This window comes from Coffea arabica, chromosome 7c (genome assembly GCF_036785885.1).
Source record: "Coffea arabica cultivar ET-39 chromosome 7c, Coffea Arabica ET-39 HiFi, whole genome shotgun sequence".
NCBI lineage: Eukaryota > Viridiplantae > Streptophyta > Magnoliopsida > Gentianales > Rubiaceae > Coffea > Coffea arabica.
Genome location: NC_092322.1, coordinates 4976021 through 5001805, shown reverse-complemented (window position 1 = coordinate 5001805; position 25785 = coordinate 4976021). Strand labels below are relative to the sequence as shown.

The following is a 25785-nucleotide window of genomic DNA, read 5'->3' as shown; positions in this document are numbered from 1 at the left end:
TGAAAAGACTATTGATAATACAAGGCTTAGAAATTCTTTTACAATGTCAAGTTTGCCCTGTCGAAGTTAAATAAAAAAATTTTCTCAACAATTTGGATTCTCTTGGTAAGAATAATCATTCATCTAAGTATATATAAAATAAATAAAAAAAAAAAACTATAGAAGGGCGATTTTGGATGCGCACCACCTAATTTATTTCTAGTAAAGTCTTAAATAAGTTCACAAACTCCCATCGTCCATGTATGAAGAAAAAGATTCCAAAATCATTTCGCCAACTCCGAACCGATAATAAAAGAAAACTTACCATTTTTTTCTATTATTATTATTATTATGTTTTGGATTCTTTTGTTACGTACCTTTGCTTTATTCTCTTTTTTTTTTAAAAAAAAAAATTTATCTTTGCAGTTTTTTGTATTCTTGTGTTTCGTATCTCCCAAAGTAGGTCCTGAAATCATTTGCTTTTGTGGCATCCGGCGTCGTTCTCCTTCCCCTCCGCCGGGCAATCATAAAACTGAATCGGACGGCCGTCGAGGATCAAGTTGTATGATGAGATGAAGAGGGGAGACAAAAGACAAAAGTTCCATGAAGCCCTTCTTCAAATGCTCTATCCCCCTCCTCCGGCTCCAAGAGAAGACAACCAGGACTCAGTAGACACATTTACCCGAAACCCCAATTCGGATTGTGTTCCAGGTATCAAATCGTTGACTGAACCCCATCTGGATTTGGTGTTAATCAGACAATGTAGGGAGTTAACGATTTTGCCCTGTTCTAACGCGTCTGATTGATGGATAGACGATTTGGATGAGGATAGAGGGTCTACGGCATCAACTGATGCTGATGAAGGGGAAGAGAATGGGCCTAAGAAGTTGACAAGAGCTCAAAGAAAGAGGCTTCGCAAGAAGAAGCTTAAAGAAGCTGCTTCACGCCGCAGGAAAATTATTGGGCCACTTTTGCCTGATACGAGCGAGAATGGTACTGCTGAAGTTGGCGGTGGTGGTGTCGTGGAGGAGGAACCTCAAGGTGTTCGAGGAAATGCTGCTGAGAGAGATGATCATGCTCGGGCGGACAAGCCAGGTGAGATTCTTCTTTTAAGAGCGCGTGTAACTTTGAAACGGAATTGGCAAAACCTATTTAGCTAGTAGTAGAGTTCTTTCCGTTTGCAGCAATTGACAGCCTTGTTTTTTAGCCGTCTGATTGAATGCCCCGTGAACTGAATATTTGTCTAGAATCCGAAGAGAGGCCACTAGGCTCGAAACAAAACAAGCTAAAAGCAGAGAAGAATGGTCAAGAAACTGGCCAGTGAAAGCATGATGAACCCATCAAGCCGCGGGAAACAGCAATGAAGACGCTAGAATATGTGACAACGGAAGTGCTTGATTAATTACCCCTCACTCCTCAGATAGTAGACGCCTCATTGATGCAGCAAACTAGTTTCTTTGAATCCTACAGCCACTGCGTTTTTCATGAATGTATTATGCCTTCTTGTTAAGTTATGAACAAGCAGATACTGCCTCTTCTGTTTCATAGGCGGAGGCTAATCTTTGCCTGTGAGTTTTAAAACGATTTCCAGTTTGTCAAAGACAGGCTTTGAGGTGTGAATATGAGTTTTGATTATTTTGAACCCTCACATGGTAATATTTTTTTTGGGGAAAAATTGAATTTTCAGCCACTGGTTGAGGGTGCCTAGAATTTACGTTCAAATTTTGTAGCTATATATTATTTTTAGTTTTTATTGATTAGTATTTTTATAAGGTCTTTTTAAATTTTTAATTGCTTGGTTCCATTGTTAGAATAAAATTTGATTAAATTTATAATAGATAACTTATTCTACTTGGTATGTGGGTGATAGAAATTAGAGATCTTGCGTTCAAATACCCTGGTTCCCAAATCACCCAATCCCTCTTGGAAGTTTTTTTTTTAAAAAATAATCTAAATATGGTATTTCGAATATAAAAATACTAAGATAGCAAACAATATGACAAAACTATTTAGTTCACATTTACGAATCGAAATTGAAATAAGTAATATAAACTCCTAATTATACTAAATTTGTGCACGTTTTAAAAAATTTGTCTATAAATATTTCCTACATCTTCGTAATTAAACTCAACCAAATATATTTAAAAATTTTCATTACAAAAATATTATATATTTCTTCTAGTTTGCTATCCAGTTGTTATTTATATTGACTTTCACTTTCTTATTTACCAAACAAAGAAGGCTTATCAATAGCATAATCTTTTTCCTTCTAGCGTAGTGATCATATTATCCCGCAAAAAAAAAAAAACCCCTCTACTTTTTGAATTGTAGGAATTGAGAAATTTATCAAAAAAAAGAGAGTAATTTAACTTAGAAATCACTAAAATCTAAATATTTCTATTCTATATAATAAGGATTTGAGAAGGCATGATTAAAACATTTCCAAATAAAATGTAGTCACACACCAACTTAGCTAGATGTGGTAGAGAAAGTAATCGATTCTCAACATAATTCTTCTCAGTGCAAAATTAGCACTTGTTACCTTAATTTTGAGAGAGCATACACTATTTTCAAAAAAAATGCATTAAGACGATAGTGTATATAGTTTTAAAGAATTATTTCCACCATATCGGGTAATAAGCTATGTGATTTTCCTCGCATATTATATCAAACAAAACTCTATTATATATTTTTGGAAAAGGAATTGAAAATTTACTTAAATTGTCAAAGTTCCTAGAAATTTCCAATTTTATTTGAATCCGGCCCACAATAGCCTGTAGCCATTAGCCATCCAACTCGAAAAGTGTAGAAGGGTAGAATGTGAAGGGGCTGCGAAAGACGAAAGACGTGTACATCACACAAAGCAAAGGGGACAAAGGAAGGCTCAATCAAAAATCCAAAAACTTGAACCGCCTCAACCCCTCATCCATTGCCTCTCTACTCTTACCACCCCAACAAAAAAAAAAAAAAAAAAGAAATTGCCTCTTTATTATTACAGAGATAAAGATCCTCGCAGGTCTCCAAAACCCTAAACCCCCTCTTCCTCTCTCGACTGAACAACTGAGCTCCTCCAGCCATGGCGGAGCTGAAAATCTCAGAGATGCGAGACCTAACTCGAATAGAACGCATAGGTGCCCACTCCCACATCCGTGGTCTCGGCTTGGACTCTGCGCTAGAGGCTCGGGCAGTCTCTGAGGGTATGGTGGGCCAAACCTCAGCCCGAAAAGCCGCCGGGGTTATTGTTAAGATGGTTCAGCAAGGTAAAATCGCCGGCAGGGCTGTTCTTCTTGCGGGTCAACCTGGCTCCGGAAAAACTGCAATTGCCATGGGCATGGCTAAATCACTGGGCCAAGAAACCCCTTTTGCTATGCTAGCTGGAAGCGAGCTCTTCTCTCTCGAGATGTCGAAAACTGAAGCTCTCATGCAAGCTTTTAGAAAAGCTATTGGAGTTCGAATTAAAGAAGAGACCGAGGTTATTGAAGGTGAAGTTGTGGAGATTCAAATTGACCGGCCGGCAGTTGCTGGAGCTGCGTCGAAGACTGGCAAGTTGACGCTGAAGACGACAGAGATGGAGACGGTCTATGATTTGGGGGCGAAGATGATTGAGGCTTTGGGAAAGGAGAAGGTGCAGAGTGGGGATGTTATTGCTATTGATAAGACTTCTGGGAAGATTACAAAGCTGGGGAGGTCTTTTTCGCGGTCGAGAGACTATGATGCTATGGGCCCACAGACGAAGTTCGTGCAGTGCCCAGATGGGGAGTTGCAGAAGCGGAAAGAGATTGTGCATTGCGTGACTCTCCATGAGATTGATGTAATCAACAGCAGGTATATATTCGATATGCTTTTACTTGGGAGAAACGTTACTCCTTGAAAATGAATCGAACGAGTAATAGTTTGTAATGTTTGTTTGGGTGTATGCTTATCTAATTGAGTAGTTGTTGCTTCAGAGGATGTTTTAATTTTGCTGTCTTGGTATAGTAAATGGGAAAGATTTTACTTCCTGTTATATACATTACAAACTGCTTGTATTCTTTGGGAACAAACAATCACCATTTAGCGGGCTGTCGAAATTAGCAGCTTGGAGCCATTGCATTGTTTAACCTCTGAGAGTTGATATGAAATGTAAACTCTTCGGCTGTATATTCTATTATTGAACTTCTGATACTCATAACCAGTAATATTCTTGTAAATTGTTGAACGAATAACTCTGAGTTAAAATCTTCCCATTAATCCTGCTTGGTACCAAACAGCAGCTATCTTGTAGCTTAGTTGGTAAAACATAGCCTGGTCTTAGTTGTATCTAAGCATTTAGCAAGTACTTTTTGGTGGGCAGACTGCTATGAACTTGATCCTTCCGCCCAAGTAGAAAATGATAGGCTCTTCTTTCTTCCATTTAGCAAACTGCTTTGAACCGAATTATACGCTAGAAGAGAGGGGAAGGGATAAGGATAAGCGTGGGTAATGGAAAGTAGGGTTTCCAGGCCTTACTTGGGGATAAACCTCATTATTAGTGCATGTGTTTCAACTGTCAAATTTGGTTCATAGTGATATTCTGAATCTAGGGATGTTCTGGTGCTTATGAGATGCTATTAGTCTATTTGGTTTGGAATGTTATGTCCCTCAAGTCCTGCTTCTGGCGTGCCCAAATGATTGCAATTGATTTAGTTTGCATGTCCATAAGAATAACGTAGAGCCCTCATTTTCAATATGATGATTTGTTTCTTAGACCTATGACTATGACCACAGCACAATGAGCTATTTGCAGTTTCAATATTACCGTGATACTGTCTTGCATTTTATTACCTTTCATACGTAAAAGAACCTTTACATTAATAGTTTCAAAGAGAATTGAACGTGACATTTTTTAGGACGAGGATATTATGCCTCTCCTATGTGTATGCTTATACTTCTGTTTCTCTTTGGCAATCATTTGAGTATGTCTTTGACATGCAAGTCCTCCAAGTTGCTAAGTTGGAGCCTGCACTCTACGTTCCGTTAATGAGTTCAACTCGTCTGTTTGAGTGCTGAGCTTGTAAGTCATGGTTACTATTTGATTTAATCTTTCTATTCTCGTGTTTCTTTTCCCTCTTTCCTTCACTTTAACTTATTTAAAAAATCTGAAAGGTCCTAATTTCAGAATACTCGTGTCTGTGTCACGGCAGACAGCTGCAATAGAGACAAAATATGTTGGTTTAAGTAGGGGCCTTCTCTGTATCATTTATAACTAAATCAAAGTATTTCTGCTTGTGTGAGTTTCGGATATGGATTTTGGCTTTCCTGCTGAAAGGTTACTGTGCTATACCAGTTAAATGTTTCATCTTTAACTCCTAAATAGCACCAAGTTTTACAGTTTGAATGGCCTTATCTTTTGATTTCAGAACACAGGGGTTTTTAGCTCTCTTCACTGGTGATACTGGTGAAATTCGTGCTGAAGTTAGGGAACAAATTGACACAAAAGTTGCAGAGTGGAGGGAAGAAGGCAAGGCAGAGATTGTCCCTGGTGTTCTTTTCATTGATGAAGTGCACATGCTTGACATAGAGTGCTTTTCTTTCCTAAACCGTGCTCTGGAGAATGATATGGCACCTATCTTGGTTGTTGCTACAAACAGAGGCATTACTACTATCCGTGGCACTAATTACAAATCTCCACATGGGATTCCAATTGATTTTCTTGATCGACTGCTTATAATCTCCACGCAACCGTACACTGAAGAAGATATAAGAAAAATTCTGGACATCAGGTGCCAAGAGGAAGATGTAGAAATGTCTGAAGATGCAAAGGTTTTACTTACAAAGATAGGGGTTGATACATCATTGAGGTATGCCATACACTTAATTACGGCTGCTGCTTTGGCTTGCCAAAAGAGGAACGGTAAGATTGTAGAGATGGAAGATATCAGTCGAGTGTATGAGCTGTTTTATGATGTCAAGAGATCAACTCAATACTTGATGGAATTCCAGAGCCAGTATATGTTTAATGAGGTTCCAGCAGGAGAAGGGGATGAAGATGAGGCCAATGCAATGGTTTCTTGATGCATTCCTTGTGCTCGTGCAACTTTAAGATAACTTCAAGTTCTTGAATTGTATCTAAGCGCTAAACTTAGAAAAGACTTAGTTGCGGCTTGATTGATTTGTATTTTTGTGAATGGAGATGTACCATTACTTGACATGCCAGAAGAATCAACTAATCATTAAAGAACTGAGCTGGAAACTTGCGTTTTAGTTACTTGCGGCAAGGATGAGAAAGCTTTACAGTGAACGGAAGATAGGCGCATGATTCACGCTCGACTGTGAAAGATTTACCCAATTGTAGGATCACTTATTTGCAGCATAATGGAAATGCACTACTACTTTTCTCGATACACGAAAGTCTGCCATTTTCTTTTTTTTTTCGAGAAACAAAATTTGACTAATTAAACCTAATCCCAGTAATCAATCCAAAATCTGGCAACTCTTGAATTGCTTCCAGGACTATCCAAATCTCAATCCTTCCAAAGTCGATGTGGGATAAAAGTCCCGACAGGGGCCAAGCCCATTGGATCCCCTCGAGGATTACATGGAAATATAATAATGAAAATGTGCTGTCCCCAATGTGAAGTTTGGGGCGGCAATACGTGGACTGTAAGATATGGAGTATAATATAGAGAAAGTAGGAATCCAAATTCTGCCTAGGGCACCGACAGGAGGAGGAGGCGACGTGCTTATCCAGGGGGCGACATGTGGAAGCGTAAGTTTGGATTTGAGTAAAATTTGAGTGAGAAAATCCCAGAGGAAGAAAAAGAGTATGGATTTGGAAATTGCAGCTTTATGAGGAAAAGTATGGCTCGTTATAATTTAAAGCAAACCAAGAAAGCAATTGAAGAGGATAGAAAGCTTTAACAAATTGGGAAGGTAAGCAGAAATAGAATATAGAACACTCTTTTCAACACTGCTTGAAAATCAATTTTCTGAAAGGGGGATTCACTAAATTTCACCGTTCAGATAATTGCTGATTGGAAGGGAGTTCAGTGGATCTTTAAAGAAGGATCTCTCACACTCTTGAAATGTTGTGGAAAAGGAGAGAGGGCAATACTCAGAAACGGGAGCTAATAATATAGAACACTCGATGCTCTAATAATGAGGATTGAGGGGAGACAAACTAACCTATCATGGGGATTGCTTTTGACTGGTAGCGTTTATCGGGCCAGCTAGGGAACCGAACCCCTTGCTTTGGTTGGACAAGATTAAAGATCGATTGTCTGTATTAAAGCTTAGAACTTTTAAAATTAAAAAAAAAAAAAAAAAGCGTAGCTTATTGTCCACTCCTCGTTGGGTAATGTTGGGACGACACGCGTGTTGTTGAAATGACTGGTAAATTCACCACTATCATCAACTCATGGTTCCTTAAATCTGCCCTATATAGGTCCACACCCATTTGGTCGAGGTAAAATCCATCACTACTTGCAATTAATTAGTTGACTGAAGAGCCAACACAAACTATGGCTGCAACAATTGTCTAATGACTAATGCGCTACTTTGTTAGTAATGTCTTTAATAACTACCGCTACTCACTGCTACTATTCTTATTATTATATTATTATTATTGGGTATTGCTAGTAATTAGAATAGGTATTCTGGCCATTTTTATTTTATTTTTTTTTTGAAAAAAAAATGCATATCCACAGAGCTCTTCTTCCGTTCATTCTTCTCTGGGGAGCGAACTTCTAAATGGCGCTAGATTTTTGGTAAAAGGTCAATTTTATTCTCCTATTTTGCCGATTGTTTTAAACAACGACCTCCCCCCGGATTGAGTGGTAGCACGTCCATTTGTCATTGACCAAAAACTCGCTGCTGAATTTCTTCGGATCGGATCAGATCCGGTAATCGCTGAGGGGTTGAACAATACGAATACTCTTATATATCAATAAAATAGAAAAGCACTGTACTTTGCCTACTGGAAGTTGTTGACTAGTTAAACAAATGGAGAAGCCGCCTAGGACGATCGACCGGAACTTCACAATCTGGAACAAATACAAATCGAAACTTCTCCAAATACATTAAATATCTATCTGGCCAAAGAATTCTTCGCACGTGAAAGGTTCGGAAATATATTTAAACACCTCCCCATTTGATTTGATTAGACGTCCGACCCCGTTCGAACCGGAGGCTTCGACGGGTGCTGTGTCCCAAGCTTTTCTCAACAGCTGCTCTTAATCAATTAATAGCATAGTCACAAAGCAAATCTAATCTTATCAAATTGGACTCTGTACTGCTGTGCTACATAGTAGACTTTCCCGTTTCCTTCCAATCACAAATTTGGTATCTTCCTCCACCAAAAAATAATTTTTTTTTTATTATTTTAAAAGAGAGAGAGAGAGAGGATGAGAGGACGTAACGGAAAAATTAAAAAAGAAAATTAGGGACCAATGACATATTAAAGTTATGCTAATTTTCCAATTTGATCGTTTATATATTTATAGGTGCGTAGGTGCTGCCGCTGCGGTATCACCAGACCGTGATTTTTTTTTGGGGGGGGGGGGGGGGGGGAGTACTATCTACCATGGCCAATGAAATGCTTCCAGCTTAAAGATAAATATATTAGTCAAAACTGATAAATACACTCCTCCCTCTTGCGATTAAACACGCCCACGCCCAGGAGTACGCGTATGGTCTATGCTCCACACTCTATACCATAAACAGTCAGGCAGCGGCAGTAGGAAGGAGGATACTCAGACTCTCCCCTTGAGAAAGGAGAAAGTGGTAGCCATGTCCAAAGCCAAACTTCATAGCAGACCGCCATCCTTGTCTAGAGATAAATCCGTGTTCATTGCAGCAGCAATCACTGTATTACTTGTTTGTGTTATTTGGTCTTTCACAGGACCTTTCTCCAACTTTCCGACCTTATTCTCTTCAGACTGCTCAGGTAGTCCGGGCCAGTTCTTTAACCGAGCGGACGACCCTCAAGAAACAACGTTTTATGACGACCCTGATATCAGTTACACCGTAGACGGCAATCCCGTTAAGAACTGGGACGAGAAGAGAAAAGAATGGCTGAAACTCCATCCCACTTTCGCCGCCGGCGTCCAGAACCGTATGCTACTCCTCACTGGATCCCAGCCTTCGCCGTGTAAGAGCCCCTCCGGGGACCATTTACTCCTCAGGTGCTTCAAGAATAAAGTCGACTACTGCAGAATCCATGGCTGCGACGTCTTCTACAACAATGCATACCTGAATCCCAAGATGAAGTCTTATTGGGCCAAGATACCGTTGATCCGGGCCTCAATGCTGGCCCATCCCGAGGCTGAATGGATCTGGTGGATGGACTCTGATGCGATCTTCACCGACATGGATTTCAAGGTGCCACTGAGGAGGTACAAACACCATAATTTCGTCGTTCATGGCTGGCCCAACCTGATTTACGAGAAGAAGAGCTGGGTTGCCGTGAATGCAGGGATTTTTCTCATCAGAAACTGTCAATGGTCCATGGAATTCCTCGACGTTTGGGCCAGGATGGGCCCGCAAAGCCCAGAGTATGCACGGTGGGGTCAAACGCTGAGGTCGACGTTCAAGGACAAGATGTTCCCAGAGTCGGATGATCAGTCGGCCCTGGTTTACTTGCTGTTGAAGGAAAAAAGGAAATGGGGCGATATGATGTACGTGGAGAATGAATACTCGTTGCATGGTTACTGGGCTGCGGTGGTGGGGAGAATTGACAATATTACCGGAAGGTACGAGAAGATTGAGAGACAGGAGGTGAAGCTGAGGAGGAGACACGCGGAGGCGGTGGGGGAGAGGTACGGGAAGCTGTGGGAGGAGCATCTGGAAGACGCGGGCGACAGAAAAGGCGGGTGGAGGCGGCCGTTCATAACGCACTTCACGGGGTGTCAGCCGTGCAGCGGGGACCACAATCCATCCTACGTGGGGAAGGACTGCTGGGTGGGGATGGAGAGGGCTCTGAATTTTGCGGATAATCAGGTGCTTCGTAATTTTGGGTTCGTGCACCCGGATTTGCGGAACGGCTCAGTGTCACCGTTGGCTTTTGATTTTCCGGGAGCAGAGGCATCTGAGGATTCTCTAGCGTGAGGTCAACGCTGTAAAAATTCACCGGTCATTCCAGACTCACTCTGAACGCTACGCTATGCCAAGTAGTAGTATGATGGATTTTGTGTTGTTGCCACAGCACGGTTCAAGTTGCCATCATGTTAGCTAAGACAAAACTGGAGTCCGAATTATTATTTGAGCAAATAATTAGAACTTTCTGTTGATGCATTTCTTGCCCGAATTGCTGTCTTATCTTATTAATTTTTCTTTTTTAAAATACAAAAGAGGCACAGCACAGCACTAGCACAGCCGATGAATGGGATTCGTATAACATGCCTGCTGCAGCTCACTTTCAAACTCTCTCTCTCTCTCTCTCTTTTTTTTTTAATCTTTTTAATAATACCCAAGACTTCCAAAGCAAAAATATGTCGGCGTCCCAGTTTCCTGTCTAAATAATATAGGGCCTGTTTGGCAAAGGTTGGATCCTTGGAAAAATTGTGTCGTGTGGGCGTCGGATACGACTCTTCCTTTACCTGGGTCCAAATTGAAAGCGTCTACTGTGTGATTTGGTTAAAAATATCTTTCGACAAAGTGCAAAGGTATCACCAGTTTTGGATTTTGCTCTATATGACCAATCCGACTCTCGCTATCATCTCCTTAATCAGAGGCGCAATGTTTCCTTTGTACACGTTCTTTAAAGTATTTTTTTTTTTTTCATTTAAGCCCCAGCCCTTTTTTCATGAATCATATAGATATACTTTTTTTTTTTTTTGGGTCAAAAATGACTCATGCATGACTATATGTTGTCTCCTTTGATTGGCTAGGGTATTTCGTTTCGTCAATGAATGCGGATGACTAAAGCGTAATGCTCCTATTTCACGCTCTATCCCTGCTGCTGGGGCTGTGTGCTGTTGTGGCCCCGACCCTTACAAAGCGATCACATCGATCTTTTGATATGAACATGAATATATAAAGCGTGTAGTAATTTGAGAAATCATCAGATTGAGCTCCAAATGATTAATCAGTCACTCAATATTTTCTTTCTGTACTGTATATGAAGAATCTGCACCCACATTTGTTGCTTGCAGAGAAAGAAAGCTAGGGAAGGACTCATGCTTGCGGTGAACTGAATCCATCCTGCAGATGCAAATGTCTCTACACTACAGTTGTGGGTCGGTTATTAACTCTTTGATTTTGCCTTTGTTGGTGTTTTTTTTTTTTCTTGCACGAGAGAAATAGCATGTGATTGAACGAAAGACAGACCACAGACGGCAACTCAACTAACTGGGGGCGTTGCCGTAGGGAACACTGACAATAACATCCCTTTGTGAGTTGTGAATCTATCAACGTTCAACTATCACACAGACGAGCGACACGACAAAATACCTTAACAGGCAGAGCAGAAAAGGGGACCGGAGGGGTGGGTGGCCATATCCTCCTCACCAAAATTCCCTGGTACGTGGAAAGACACATATGGTTCTTCAAATTACCATTTGTCCCTCCAATTAATCATTAATAATTGGTTAGTGTGTGTGTTTCCAATTTTTACTTTTGAAGTCTTGTCTGTCTTCAATGATGAGAGATTGGCGTTTTACTCGAATCTTCAAAATTCATATCCCCTCACCACATTTAATAATAATACTTAATTTTACGTTCTTCCGTGACTTCTTCTTTTTTTTTTTTTCCCAAGTGTACGGTTTCATCAGAAGTTGTATCAGGTCATCTAAATAACAACCTTTGTTGTTGCCTCTAAATAACAACCTTTGTTGTTGCTGCTGCCTCTACCAGTGAATAAGGTCTCATTTTCGAGGGGACAACTGAGGTCTGGGAGAAGAAAGCCTCAGGTAGGGTTGACATGTTGGATCGATGGATTGGAGTAACTATTTTGGCATCAGATTTACTACTATCATTATTGGCAGCACATGATCATTATGTAATAAGGTTCGCATAATGCATTAGTTTGTCCTCGGCCCTGTCTATCTCGCGAATTTTGATGGTAAAAATTGATTCTCTATCCGCCCATTGGCAGGCGCAGATCTCATAAACCTACAGCTAGCCCCGACAAAACAAAAAGATGAACTTTCTTTAAAAAAAGTTTACTATTGCTCGCTTAATTAAAAGTTAATATTGAAATATTAACGACACATTTTAATTAGATTATTTTTAGCAACAAATGTAAACCAATCGCAAAGCTCCATCTACCAAGCTGTGAAAACTTTCTTTGAAGTCAGCTGCCATATATTATACTGCCCAGGGACTCGGCATTTAGAAGCCTCCCACTCCCACCGCTCACTCAAGACGCTACTCACTCTCTACATTCAAGTCTTCCTACTATATATTTACACGCTACTCTCTGCTTTCAAGGAAAAAAAAAAGTTTCACGCTACTCTCTCTTTGGCAAAAAAACAAGAAGCAACAGTAAAGCCGGCCAGCGATGTCTAGAGCTAAAGCTCAGACCAAACAATCATCATATATTTCCAGAGATAGCAGCAGGTCGTACTTCCTCGCTGTATTTGTCTCCATGGTACTCGTCTTTGTCATATGTTCCTTGACAGAAACTTTGCCCAGTTTCCAAAATAGGATTTCAACTACCGGTGCTGATACCTGTAACGGCGAACCACCAGCCGTAAATCGAACCCACGACCCTAAACAAGCCACTTTTTACGACGAACCCGAGCTAACTTACACGCTAGGCAAAACCATCAAAGACTGGGACAAGAAGAGAAAGTCCTGGCTAAACCTTCATCCCTCGTTCGCCGCGGGTGCCGACACACGTATTCTCATCGTGACGGGGTCTCAGCCTTCGCCATGCAAGAATCCCATCGGGGATCATCTACTCCTGAGGTGTTTCAAGAACAAGGCTGATTATTCCAGAATCCACGGCTACGATATCTTTTACAACACCGCATGTTTAGACCCCAAGCTGTGCAACGTTTGGGCTAAGGTAGCTTTAATTCGGGCTGCCATGGTGGCCCACCCGGAAGCGGAGTGGATCTGGTGGATGGACTCCGATGCTGTCTTTACTGACATGTACTTTAAAGTTCCGTTACAGAGGTACAAGCAGCATAATCTGGTTGTTCCCGGATGGCCCGACATGGTTTACGAGAAGAAGAGTTGGGTTTCTCTAAATACCGGGAGTTTCTTCACGAGAAATTGTCAGTGGTCTTTGGATTTTTTGGATGTCTGGGCTCGCATGAGCCCCCGAAGCCCTGATTACAAGTTCTGGAGTGAAACTTTAATGTCTACGCTTTCGGATAAGATGTTCCCGGGAGCAGATGAGCAGTCGTCTTTGGTTTATTTGCTGTTGACAGAAAAGAAGAAATTGGGGGATAAGATTTATTTAGAGAATCAGTACGACTTGAGCTCTTATTGGGTAGGCGTAGTTGGAAAGCTTGATAAATTTACGAGGACGGAGGCTGACGCAGAGAAGAATTTGCCCTTGCTAAGGAGGAGAAGGGCGGAGGTGGTGAGCGAGAGCGTTGGTGGGGTGTGGGAGAAGTACTTGGAAAATAATACCGCTAGCGAGGGTAAACGGCCGTTTATTACGCATTTCACGGGATGCCAGCCCTGCAGCGGAAACCATGACCCCTCCTACGTTGGAAATACCTGCTGGGATGCAATGGAGAGGACTCTGAATTATGCTGATAATCAGGTCCTTCGTAACTTGGGTTTTGTGCACAGGGATATAAGCCGTGGCTCTTACGTTTTACCCCTAGCCTTTGATTTTCCATCGGAAGTGCTGCAAAGAAAGAAATCCGGTGAAGAATATAACAGGTGAATAAATCCCTCCGTTTTAGTGCTGTTTATAGATTATAGCAGCCAGCCGGACTTGGGCTCTGAAAATTCAGTATCTCAAAAAAAAAAATGACAGTGAAATTGAGAGAGCAAAAATGTTTTCACAAGCTTGTCGTGGTAAATTACTCAGTAATTGAGTGAATTTCAAGATACTTATATTTGTTGCCACGAAATTTGTTGATGCTTTTTCCTGTTGGTCAACAAAATCGAATTGATTGAGTGTGCTTTCTAATACTACTAAAGTGTATGGCTTTCAATTATTTTCTCGCTTAAGAAAAAGTGGACAAGCAAGAAAGGCCACGCCATTATATGCGGAAGATTACTTTTGACTCAGCCAGTCATCCAGCGGACAATGATTTCAATTTTGAATGTTGTCTCCTCAATCAAAGGCGGATTATTATTGCACTTCTTTTTATTTTACAGGAGGAAGTGCTGTACAATTATATTTTCTTCATCTATTTCTGGTAAGATAAGATAAAACAATTTCTTTTTGGCAGCCAAAAATATTTAACCTCCGGCAATTGCTTGGTAGTATCAAACTTCCGTCGTCGTTAAATTTCTCTCCGTGGCTGGAGACATCGGCATTTGATTGGCGGGGTCTAAATGTCTAATATTCACAATGATGTGACAAAACTGTGCTAACGTTCGTACAATAAGATCATGTGAAACTGAAGATGAGCCCAATGCAGATGGAGTTATTGGACCTCGGAAGACTTGCAGCAATCGCTGCTGCAACAGCTGGTGCTGGTCCATAGAGATGGAATATCGGCATCATATATGTTGCTGCAATTATAGCCGCTTGATATGCTTTTCGTTTCTTCCATGAGATTTTGGTTTTCGGGGTGAAAAATCAGCATGTCATGACCTTTAAATTCGTTCGGGCAAATTAATCTACACTTGCTCCAGGATCAAAGTACTACTCGTTTTGGTGTATGACCAATTTTTTTTTTTAATTGTAACGATAACATTTGTATAATTTACTTTAATTTAATCTTAAAAAAAAAAAAAAAAAAGTCTAGCAGACGGAGTATCGTTACAGGAAGCAAAGTGACAATCACAACTAAGTGACTAGTATATGGTGTGCATCAAAACTAAAGTCTTGGTAGTACCAACTGTCTAAGAGGCTATTGGCTGGTGTATGACCAATTAAAGACGTATTTTTCCTATCTTAATCATTTGCTACTGATTAAAGACTCAAGTCTTACAATTGCCAGTCGTTTTTTCAGCAGAACTTATCTTACACTTAGGACAGAGTCCTCCTTTACTCCCTTTATATAGTTATAAACAAACTGAAAAAAATATGAGAGCAAAGTTATGGGAGATGATACGGTCCTATTTTAGTGTCATAACTTGGAAGTTAAAATTGCTTTCAAAAAGAAGTTTAAGTTTAAATTGTAAAAGGGTGATCAGGAGGAGCAGTTGGGATCCTCTGTGTCATTATTCGATGTTAAATCCAGTGTCAATCCCACTAATCATGTGATAGTAGAAGAAATTTAAATAAACAACATATGACAAATTAAATAAATAAGACACTTGACATAAATATAGAAGTAGCACTGAATTGTCACTCACCGCAAAAGTGACGCTGATGATCCCGTGTGCAGAGGAGTTATTTTGATTTACCTAAAACAACAAGATTTGGACGAAAAGGACAAGAGTGTTGGGGATCCATACAAGAAGTATGGAAGGATTTAGAACTTTAATTAAGCTAAACAATTAATAGTGGCTTCCTGTTTATTATGGGTAGCTTTGTGTCCATCCAAATGTAAAGGCCTTTTATACCTACCGGGCTGGCTATACATTGAAAAAATAAACCCAAAAAAAATCTGAATGCAATAAAAAAGATGGGTTACCAAATAGTTCTACGGTCATTAATTTGTTTTTATTACGCAACCAAGAATAGATATTGCGAATTAAAAAGCTTTCCCAGGAGTAGTGGGGAAAGAGGGCGTATACGAACTACAAACAAATTTTGTACGAGATACTCCTCCTCCAAGGCCAACAGCAGTTCAGTTCCATGCATTTAAAGATTTTTTTTTTTTTTTAATTTGTGGAGAGGGCCCTTTGTCCCATCCTCTCTTGGCAGATGGCGGATGGCCAAAAGCCCTGCGCAGTCCGACTAACTGCAAAAAAGTTGCTGCTAAAATGAAATCCTAAAGCCCTCTCCACTCTCCCGTCTCCACTCACTTCTCCGAATCTCCAGACTAATTCCACATTTCTACTCCGTATCCATACGCAGCAGCTATGACCAGAATCAAGGTTCACACCAAAGCGCCGACATTTTTCAGAGATTGCAGGTCCTTCATCCTCGCTGTATTAGTCGCCATTCTACTCTTTTATGCTCTCTGGTCCTTCACTGAAACTGCTTGGACAAACTTATCCGTCTCCACCATTTTTTCAAACACCACCACCGACCACTGCACTTCCCAACCCCAATCCCTCAACCGAACCCACGACCCGCCAGAACCCACGTTTTACGACGACCCGGAACTCTGTTACACCCTAGACAAGCCCATCGATAACTGGGACGACAAGAGAAAATCATGGCTGAAACTTCACCCCTCGTTTGCCGACAACATCCAAGACCGCATACTCCTCCTCACAGGATCACAGCCCTCACCCTGCAAGAGCCCCATCGGCGATCATCTACTCCTCAGAGGTTTCAAGAACAAAGCCGACTACTGCAGAATCCACGGCTACGATATCTTCTACAGTAATGCTTGTTTTGATCCGAAATTGTGCAACGTCTGGGCTAAAGTAGCTGTAATTCGAGCTTCCATGGTGGCCCACCCGGAAGCCGAGTGGATCTGGTGGATGGACTCGGATGCCATCATCACCGACATGGACTTCAAAATTCCGTTACAGAGGTACAAGGAGCACAATCTCGTGGTACCCGGCTGGCCCAACTTGGTTTACGAGAAGAAGAGCTGGGTAGCCGTAAACACCGGGAGTTTTCTGATGAGAAATTGTGAATGGTCCTTGGAGTTCTTGGATGTTTGGGCGAGCATGAGCCCGCGGAGCCCCGATTACAAGTATTGGAGCGAAACGGTAATGTCCACCCTTTCGGATAAGGTTATTCCAGGAGCTGATGAGCAATCGTCTCTAGTTTATTTACTATTGAGGGAAAAGAAGAAATGGGGAGACATGATTTATCTGGAAAATCAGTATTACTTGCATGGCTATTGGGTCGAAATTGTGGGGAGGTTAAATGACATAATTAAGAAGTATTTGGATACAGAGGCAAAGGTGCCGGTGCTGAGGAGGAGAGTTGCGGAAGTGGTGAGTGAGAGCTTGGATGGGGTGTGGGAGAAGTACCTGAGAGATGCGGGTGGTTTTGGAAATAGTGGGTGGAGACGGCCGTTTATTACTCATTTTACCGGATGTCAGCCGTGTACCGGGAAACGTGACCCGGCGTACAAGGGGAACGCCTGCTGGGTTGCGATGGAGAAGGCTCTGAATTTTGCCGATAATCAGGTTCTCCGGAGGTATGGTTTTATGCACCCGGATTTAGGGAATGGGTCGTCGGTTTTTCCAGTACCCTTTGATTTTCCGGCCGACGAGAAGGAAGAATTGGTGTAGAGTTAAGTGGAGGAGGTAAGTAAAGGGTGGTTGTGTCTGTGTTTTGTACAGTTTTGTCTTGCTTTCTTTTGTATCTATCCGTCAAAATGGTGAAGTGAGAGAACAAAAGCAAACGATTCTCACGGAGGCTTCACCAAGTTCCTCAATCGAGTGAATTTCAAGTTCAAGAGCTTTTACCATTGCTTTTTTTGTCAATATAAAAAGAGAATTAATTTGGTTGTTTGCACACTATTAGCAGGGTCTTAGACTAGTACTTTTGTTTTGTGCTGTTCGTTTTGCACAGTTCCCCAATTACGATGTAGAATCTGTGAACCAGAACTTTCCTCCTTTCAACTGTTAATAACCATCTCATCTCATAGGGAAGAAAAAAGATGACACTTTTTTTTTGGGGGGTTTGGGCGGAGGATCTAGAGTAGAGTATGTCAATGTTAAGCAGGGCAAATAGCAGTTTCTCTCTTGGTATTATTCAGACTTCTGATGGAGGTTTGCTCTTAACCAGAGGCGTATTGGTGCACTTCTATCCCAAGTCCTTCGGCTTTGAGTAGCGTTGATTGGTTGGGACACAAAAATTAATCCGCTCGAAAAGTTGATTGACAAAATGGTGGAAATGCACAATAATCAAATATGCTCGAAAAGTTCTTGAATCAAATGTTTAATCTGCGTAATCTTTTGTTTGTTGTGAATTGGTACCGGGGGGAAGTCCTGTCTTCTTGAAAAAAAACGTAACATTTTCAAAAATCCCCCCTAAGGGAAAAAAAAAGAACATGTTCGAAATGATGCTTTTAATAAACGGATAGTTTTAGGGCATCAAAGTCAATAGAAAGGAACCATGCAGTCGCCTCCCCACGAACCAGAGGAGTGATGAATCCTAACCGTTATGTTTTTATATCCTTCTATTACTATGATTTTGTGCATATTTTATCTTTTAAAGTACTATTTAAGGTATGGTTTATGATTGGATTGATTAAAAAGCGTTTGGAATGAAAATGATACACAAGGAATTCAATTTGAAAGGAAAATGCTAAATTCACGAACACGGCCACTAATGGGCGCGCTATAATGGGGGCCAAACACATGGCCCGTTCAAAGTTGAACTTGATTTCATTCAAATTGATAAGTTAAACGATGCTGGGCGTCCGTCCTGTAACCCAACTTAAGACCCGACATTGTCTGGATGTGTGTTTTCTTAGTTTTAACGTACTTATCCAATTACAATTCAAAAATCTTACTTCCTAACACTATAAATAGGAGGCTTTGGTCGATTCTAGGGGGCCGAACAAGAAGAACGGCCTGTAGCCGTTATTTTTCCATAGTCTACATTTTTAGAAGTATAGATTATAATAAGTCGGACTAGAGTTTGACTATGAACAACTCTGTTTCTGTTTTAAAGGTAATATTTAACTAGTTCTCTATTCCAATCAAGGATTGAAGTATTTATTCCAATTGGGGGTGTAAACGAGTTAAACGAGTTGAATTTTGGTCTAATCGAGTCGAGTCTCAACATAATTTTATGAATATTGAACTCGAGCTCGAGTTCGATTCAAATTCGAGTCGAACTTGAGTTTTTAAAAAAAATTAACCATTTTTATTATTTAAAAATATATAAATTAATAAAATATTAGGGATACATATGTAATTTAACTAATAAAATTAAAAAAATATATAATCGAATTCAAGTTGGTTCTCAAGTTAACAAATTTAGTATTTTTGAATTCAAATTCGAGACCGAATTTGACTTGATCAGCTCGAGTTCGGGTTCGAATTTGATTTGATCAATTTGAACTCGAACTCAAGCCACTCGCTATCGGTTCAATTCATTTGCAATTCCAATTTCACGGTTATGAAATCGGGTTTGATCCTTTTAATATATAATTTACTATCTGTGATTTCTTGATTTTATTCTATATTGATGCATGTATGGTAGAGTAAGTGGTCAATTATTCTCTCTACATGTATTCTTCGTGCCAAAATACTAATTTTAATACGTAATTGTCTTGTATTGGTATTTCTACATGACAAATAAAACTAGCAATTGGTTGTCCTTTTTTGTGAACTCTTAAGAAAAATCATGATGTTAATTAAATAACTACGTGCGTCGCGGGTCATTGTCATCTTTGACTGATTATTGGTTCTTAATGCTGTTATCAATGTTTTAAAAACCGGACCGTTAATTGAACCGGTGAAGTGAAAGGGTCGAGATTCAACCGGTCGGACCGGTTCAACCCCGGTTCAATGAATTTTTTTAAAAATAATTTAATAAATATATATATGCACGAAATAAGACATGTAATGGACTAATTTAATACTTTATATGATGAAAAGTTTACTATTTTTTAATAACTTGGATTTTAAAAAATAAATTTTTTAAATTATAAGTTAAAACAAATAAATTTCATCTCAATTTCAATTATATCTAAATCCAACCCAAAAATATCACAGTATTTTGAAATTATACAAAATTCACGTCTATGAGAATTTAGATATTGTGAACTTAAATTTTAATTTATGTTTTGAAATTTAGAGATTGCAATTTAAAAAAAGAAAGTTTGGAGTTCGAAGGAAGCGAGAGATTCGAAAGTAGAAATGTAAACTTGATAAAAAATAAAAAAATGAGATAAAAGTGAGTGGTTGTGGCATTAAATAATTTGGGTTAAAGAAAATTAATTTTTTTTTTACTTTTTTCAATTTAATGGACAAAAATAAAATTAAAAGATGGAAGAAAACATCAATAAATTAAAAATAAAAAGGTTTGATTAAAAAGAGAGTGACAAAAGGAAAGAGGATAGAGAGAGAGAGAGTTGAAAAATAAAAAGAAAGAGTCGTGAGAGGGTGAAATTTTGTAAAAAAAAATAGAAAAAAGAAATATGAGTGTTTGTTTTATATAAATAAGTTCTCAAAAAAAAATAATAAGATGTGATGGTGCAACGGTTAATACATTGGTCTTCTATTATAAAGGTCTTGAGTTCGAATATTGATAGTTGCATTTTGCAACAAAAAAAAAAAAAAAAAAGAGAGAAAGTTGAAAACCGAAAACCACCGTTTCAACCCCCGGTTCGGCGGTTTTCAAGGTTTGACCGATTTTCAGACAAAGTCAAACAAGGCATAGAACCGGGACCGATGCCATGGCCGATTCGCGGTTCAACCGATCGAACCGATCGATCTGGTACGATTTTCAAAACATTGGCTGTTATTAGAGTAATTGAAATTGCATCAATACCTGGAATATCTAATAATAACAATAATACAATTTGAATGTGTTATTCTGATTGTTGAATTCTTTATTACCGACATCCGGGGCAACCAATGCCATATAGTTGATTAAATATTGGATCTTTAGGAGTTAATGAAAAATCAGAATAAAGATCTTCGTGTCCTTGGTTTGACTCATTATTTATTATTTTTATCTTCTATTTTTATTATTGTTGTTTTAGTTCTGGCGATAGTTTTACTTATTCCAATTTACTATTTACTATTTTAACAAAGAAAATCGAAAGTTTCAACTATTTCCTGTGAAATCGACTTGGACTCCTATTACCACAAATTTTGAATTTCTAATAATTAATTTTTGACACTCATGACAAATGATCAAGGAGGAGGGAAAAACCGAAAAAGATAAGTAGATGGCTCAGATTCTAACGAGTAATTAGAATAGAGTATTTTTTAAAATAATTATTATAACATTTTTTATGATGTGATGTACGTGTAAAAAATACCCAAACAAATTCTAACGCTCCGAACCTTTAGATTACATTGGGTTGATTTTTTCGTGCCAAAGTTGCAGTACTTGTTACAGCATCTATGTCGTAGATTGGGGTTCGAGAAAGCACAACGGCAAAGAAATTCGAAAATGGGAAAGTAAATCCACACCTTTCATCCTGAGTCGCACGCGTCGTGCAACTATTAAATAGGAGAATTTCATTGCTCAAAGTAGCGCTGGCGCATAGCAGCAGAATGATGGTTTTGTGAAGGCTTTTTCCAGTATGTTACAAGCGTGGGTGACAACAACACAACAGCGAGAATGAGATCAAATTCCGGCATAAAAAGAGCTGCTGCGACCCATCCCATTCATTCATTCGTTCATTCGACGTTGAGCTAGCTTCGTCAAAACTCACTAACCAAATACTGCTATCTCCGTTCCACTTAACTACAGCCACTTGATCGGAATAATAGAAAAGCGCAAACACCTACCAGCAATAAGTGGGAGGAGAATCAGATTCATTTGGTTCAGGGGACATAAAACATCATCACTAAAGCAAATGTTAACTTTTATACTACTGGAACGTGCCCGATAAACCCCCAACAAAAAAGAAATTTTTTTTTTGAAAAAAAAAAACAAGTACAGCATATATAGTACATGCATTAACACTTTATAAGACCCCCAACTTTAACTTACAACAGAGAAAATACATCTCCAGGGTGCCCAAAAAATGAAAAACGAAATATATATATGCAATCACTCACTACTAAGAGCCCATAACCGTCAAAATGATACTACTAAAGCAACAGTAGTATAGTTTCATAAATCTGATATACCTTCTTTCTATATGATACTAATCGTTTCAGAAATAAAAAAAAAATGATACTACTCGTAAAGCCTCCGGTGATGGTACAAAACTAGGAAACTGTTGGTTAGAATAAAATATGTCTAGGAAGCGCCTTCAACAAGGTCCGATGCCGGGTAATCGAACGGCAGAGGCAAGACGGTGGACGTATCCAATAGATCCCGGTGCACGAACCCATATCTCCTAAGCACCTGATTATCTGCAAAATTCAGAGCAATTTGCATCGCATCCCAGCAAGACTGTCCAGAGTACATCTGGTTGTGGTCCCCGCTACAAGGCTGACACCCCGTGAAGTGAGTCATGAACGGTCTCCTCCAACTCCCCCTCCCATACCCAGCGTCCTTAAGGTGCTCCTCCCACACCTTACCATAACTCTCCCCCACTCTCTCTGCATGCCTCCTCCTCAACCTCCTCTCCCGCTTCTCGATCCCCGTGTACGCGTCGGTGATGTTCTCCAGCGTCCCCACGATTTCCATCCAGTACCCCTCAAAATAATATTCATCCTCCATGTAAATTTTGTTCCCCCATTTCTCTCTCTCTTTCAGGATCAGATAAGCCAACCCCGTCTGATCGTCTGACTCCGGAAACGTCTTGTCCTTGAACGTCGTCCGCTGAATCACGCCCCATTTGTCGTACTCCGGGGCTTGAGGCCCCATGCTCGCCCATTCTTCCATGAAATCCATTGACCACTGACAGTTGCGCATCAGAAACACTCCCGCGTTCAGCCCCGTCCAGCTCTTCTCCCTGTGAATCAAGTGAGGCCAGCCGTGGACCACTAAATTATGGGCCTTGTAGCGATCCAGCGGCAGCGTGAAGTCCATGTCGGTGAAGGCTGCGTCTGAATCTACCCACCAGATCCACTCCGCCTCCGGATGGGCCAACATGACCGCTTTCACGGCAGGCATTTTTGCCCAAAACGAGAACATCTTCGGCTGCAGCAGCACGGTGTTGTAGAAGATATCGTAGCCGTGGATCCTGCAGTAGTCCGCCTTATTCTTGAAGAACCTCAACAGCAAGTGATCCCCGATCGGGTTCTTGCAGGGCGTCGCCTGAGAACCCGTGACCATTAAAATCCTGTCAGCTGCTCCGGCGGCGAACGAGGGATGCTTCTCGAGCCACTCCCGCCTCTTCTCATCCCAGTTCTTGATGGTCTTCTCAATGGTGTAGCTCAATTCCGGGTCGTCATAGAAAGTCGGGTCGGGCGGATCGTAGCTCCGGTTGTGACCCGCTTTCCCGGCGGGGCAGCTGAGGGCAGCCTCGGAAGCTAGGCCCCTCGAGAAAGAGGGATTCGCAGATGGGGCGGGGCTACTGAAGAAGGACCAGAAGGCCCAGGCTAACAAAAAGGAAGCGGAAGTTCCGGCGGCGTAAAGAAAGCAGCTGGAGAAAAACGACGAGGTTTTGGTGCGGAGGAGGCTGTTGTGCTTAGGCATGGTGGCTGCTGTCTGAAGGTGTGACTGGTCTGGAGATAGCATTTTAAGGGCGCTACGAAAGCGCCTGCGCCTGGTTTTGCCACCTAGGTGGAGGAGGTGAGGTTCGTCCGTTAGTGAGAGTTTATGGCCATCTGGGAAATTGAGTGCGTCAGCTAGAGGTGGTTCGCCGCTTGACTGAATGGACGCCGAAGAGTAATTTGGCCGAGTCTGGGAAAGTAAAAGCAAAGCTGCTCAGCATTGGATTGCGTGGGCGTGGCTTTTGTGTATTGGATGGTGATGATCGCAATCCTTCCTTGCTACTGCAACTACAACTGCATTGCTTTAGCAGTTTAGAGCTGAGTTTGCTCTGCTGCTGCCGATGTTTCGTTTGTTTTGATGGACAGTGGTGATTATTGTTGAGAGCGGGTGGGGCTTTTAAATTTTAGGGATAATTTCAGAAACCTCAGGGAGGTTGCTGACAATATCACTAGCCTCCCTTGAAATTTACAAAATTATATATACCTCCCCTGATGTTAAGGTTTTGATAACAAATTAGTCCAATTAGAAAAGGTAATATTAAAAAAAGTACTTTTAAGAAGAAAGATGAAATTTTGGTTTCATAAATATCCCTTATGTATATATATATATAAGTTGTATTAGTAAAAAAATAAAAATAATTAAAAGTTAGAAACAATTAATACATATATTTCACTACTCAAAAAATTTACATTTAATAAATTAAATAATACAAATACATAGCAAAATTACACTAATGATCATAAGAATTAATAAAATGGACTAGTCATTTTTTTTAAATAATGTATGCTATGATTTTGAATAAAAAAAACTTTCAAATTTTGTCTTTCTTTTTCCTCCTTCCTTCATTAGGTATATCAATTAATGTTATTTTCTAAATACAAGTCATCATTCATCATTAAAAAAATTTTCAACAGCTATTTTTGTTAATTGGTTACTAATAATTAATTAATGTTCTAATTACTTAATCGATAGATATTAATAAAGGAGGATGGAGGAAAAAGAAAGACAAATTTTGAAAATTTTTTCTGTTCAAAATCACAAGAATCATAATATATATCACGTCAAAAATGATAACTAGTCTATTTTGTTGAATCTTGTGATCATTAGTCTAGTTTTGTTACTTTTTTATGTTATCTAATTTTATTAAATATAAACTTTTTAAATGCTAAAATGCGTGTATTAATTATTTCTAAATATTAATTATTTTTATTTTTTTACTAGTACAAGTTATATGCATGCATAAGGGATATTTATGAAATCAAAATTTTATTTCTCTTCTTAAAATATTTTTTAATATTACCTTTTCTAATTGGAGTAATTTATTATGAAAATCTTAATCTCATGGGAGGTTTGCATAATTTTATAAAATTTAAGGGAGGCTAGTGTTATTGTTAGAAACCTCAGGGAAGGTTTCTAAAATTATCCCTAAATTTTAATTGGGGTCCGTCGGTTCCACTTACGTCTGTGGACTGGTATGGAATGTGGATCATGAGGGTGCATCTCTTGATTCTGACACGTGGAAATTGCACCGACATTTTGGTTGAGGATCAGCGGAGGCTTCCTTATTTATTGCTTTTTTATTAACGTCAATTCTCGGGATTTACTGCGTATCTCAGTGTCATGCGTCTGGAATTTGAGAAGGCTACTGTCCTGAGAACTGAAAAGGAAAGAAATCTCCATCAACAAACGTTAGTCAGTCTTTGAGGGCAGAGCATCGCCATACTCGAGCTGTAGCCCAAGCGAATAGTATTATTGAAACTGGAACTCGAGCTTGATGATTGTTCATAGAACTTGAGCTCGACTTGCATTGGTTCGAGTTAATGCGAGCTTTATCAAGTTTGAGTAAAAAAATTTTATTTTATTTTTATAATTTTTAAGTGAAAATACATTATTGCCCTTTAAAAAATTTCGACAACTTGAAATATTTCGTAAATTCAATCACTTTTTTTTTGGTATAAAGGTAATTTCATAATAATAATATATTAAAGAATTAAAATTAAAAAACTAGATAAGACTTGACGAACCTTCAAACATTGCATCTGAATGCTCGAACTCAACTCAAATTTGGTCAACTCGAGTCCGAGTCAAATTTTTGGCCAAACTACTTGCAAGCAGCTCGATTCGATTACAGTTCTAAGCAAAATTTGTCACCAAAATAAGTGATAAACTATCTACTTACCATTGAATGTAATAAGTATTCAAATATATTATATTTAATATTTAACAATTTAATAATTTAATAGATTCAAATTTTAAATTTCAAACTTTAATTTTATCAAACGCTCCCTTAGTGGGCTATACTTCCTTATGAGGTAGGCAATAAAGATCATAATCCTAACGAAGGTCATAAACATTGTAAAGATTGGTTCATTACGGTTCGCTTTAGGAGTTCGGATAAGAAC

The 25785-nt window shown here is 39.6% G+C and overlaps 6 protein-coding genes across 6 annotated transcripts; 5 read left to right on the top strand and 1 right to left on the bottom strand.

The window, feature by feature from the left end:
* Positions 1-415: 415 nt before the first annotated feature.
* Positions 416-1621, top strand: LOC113698495 (uncharacterized). The gene is made up of 3 exons (XM_027218332.2): positions 416-690; positions 793-1074; positions 1227-1621. Exons 1-3 carry the CDS (start codon positions 552-554, stop codon positions 1301-1303), a joined length of 498 nt encoding a protein of 165 aa, XP_027074133.1. The 5' UTR covers positions 416-551; the 3' UTR covers positions 1304-1621.
* Positions 1622-2745: 1124 nt separating this feature from the next.
* LOC113699338 (uncharacterized) lies at positions 2746-6178 on the top strand. The gene is made up of 2 exons (XM_027219634.2): positions 2746-3804; positions 5358-6178. Exons 1-2 carry the CDS (start codon positions 3056-3058, stop codon positions 6010-6012), a joined length of 1404 nt encoding a protein of 467 aa, XP_027075435.1. The 5' UTR covers positions 2746-3055; the 3' UTR covers positions 6013-6178.
* A 2327-nt stretch (positions 6179-8505) lies between these two features.
* LOC113697960 (glycosyltransferase 6-like) lies at positions 8506-10227 on the top strand. Its single transcript, XM_027217598.2, has one exon. The coding sequence runs from the start codon at positions 8632-8634 to the stop codon at positions 10039-10041; it is 1410 nt and encodes a 469-aa protein (XP_027073399.1). The 5' UTR covers positions 8506-8631; the 3' UTR covers positions 10042-10227.
* A 1978-nt stretch (positions 10228-12205) lies between these two features.
* LOC113697894 (glycosyltransferase 6-like) lies at positions 12206-14028 on the top strand. Its single transcript, XM_027217495.2, has one exon. It carries the CDS (start codon positions 12434-12436, stop codon positions 13775-13777), a length of 1344 nt encoding a protein of 447 aa, XP_027073296.1. The 5' UTR covers positions 12206-12433; the 3' UTR covers positions 13778-14028.
* Positions 14029-15656: 1628 nt separating this feature from the next.
* Positions 15657-17599, top strand: LOC113700095 (galactomannan galactosyltransferase 1-like). Its single transcript, XM_027220544.2, has one exon. The coding sequence runs from the start codon at positions 16039-16041 to the stop codon at positions 17371-17373; it is 1335 nt and encodes a 444-aa protein (XP_027076345.1). The 5' UTR covers positions 15657-16038; the 3' UTR covers positions 17374-17599.
* A 4202-nt stretch (positions 17600-21801) lies between these two features.
* Positions 21802-23766, bottom strand: LOC113697834 (putative glycosyltransferase 7). The gene has a single exon (XM_027217427.2). It carries the CDS (start codon positions 23405-23407, stop codon positions 22019-22021), a length of 1389 nt encoding a protein of 462 aa, XP_027073228.1. The 5' UTR covers positions 23408-23766; the 3' UTR covers positions 21802-22018.
* Between the last annotated feature and the right edge of the window lie 2019 nt (positions 23767-25785).

Bases quoted from the DNA above. Each gene is read 5' to 3' on its own strand.
- LOC113697834 (XM_027217427.2), bottom strand. From the start codon at position 23,407: ATGCTATCTCCAGACCAGTCACACCTTCAGACAGCAGCCACCATGCCT.
- LOC113697894 (XM_027217495.2), top strand. From the start codon at position 12,434: ATGTCTAGAGCTAAAGCTCAGACCAAACAATCATCATATATTTCCAGA.
- LOC113698495 (XM_027218332.2), top strand. From the start codon at position 552: ATGAAGAGGGGAGACAAAAGACAAAAGTTCCATGAAGCCCTTCTTCAA. The intron at 691-792 runs GTATCAAATCGT...ATTGATGGATAG, and splicing joins CAATTCGGATTGTGTTCCAG to ACGATTTGGATGAGGATAGA. The intron at 1,075-1,226 runs GTGAGATTCTTC...ATATTTGTCTAG, and splicing joins TGCTCGGGCGGACAAGCCAG to AATCCGAAGAGAGGCCACTA.
- LOC113697960 (XM_027217598.2), top strand. From the start codon at position 8,632: ATGCTCCACACTCTATACCATAAACAGTCAGGCAGCGGCAGTAGGAAG.
- LOC113700095 (XM_027220544.2), top strand. From the start codon at position 16,039: ATGACCAGAATCAAGGTTCACACCAAAGCGCCGACATTTTTCAGAGAT.
- LOC113699338 (XM_027219634.2), top strand. From the start codon at position 3,056: ATGGCGGAGCTGAAAATCTCAGAGATGCGAGACCTAACTCGAATAGAA. The intron at 3,805-5,357 runs GTATATATTCGA...TTTTGATTTCAG, and splicing joins ATTGATGTAATCAACAGCAG to AACACAGGGGTTTTTAGCTC.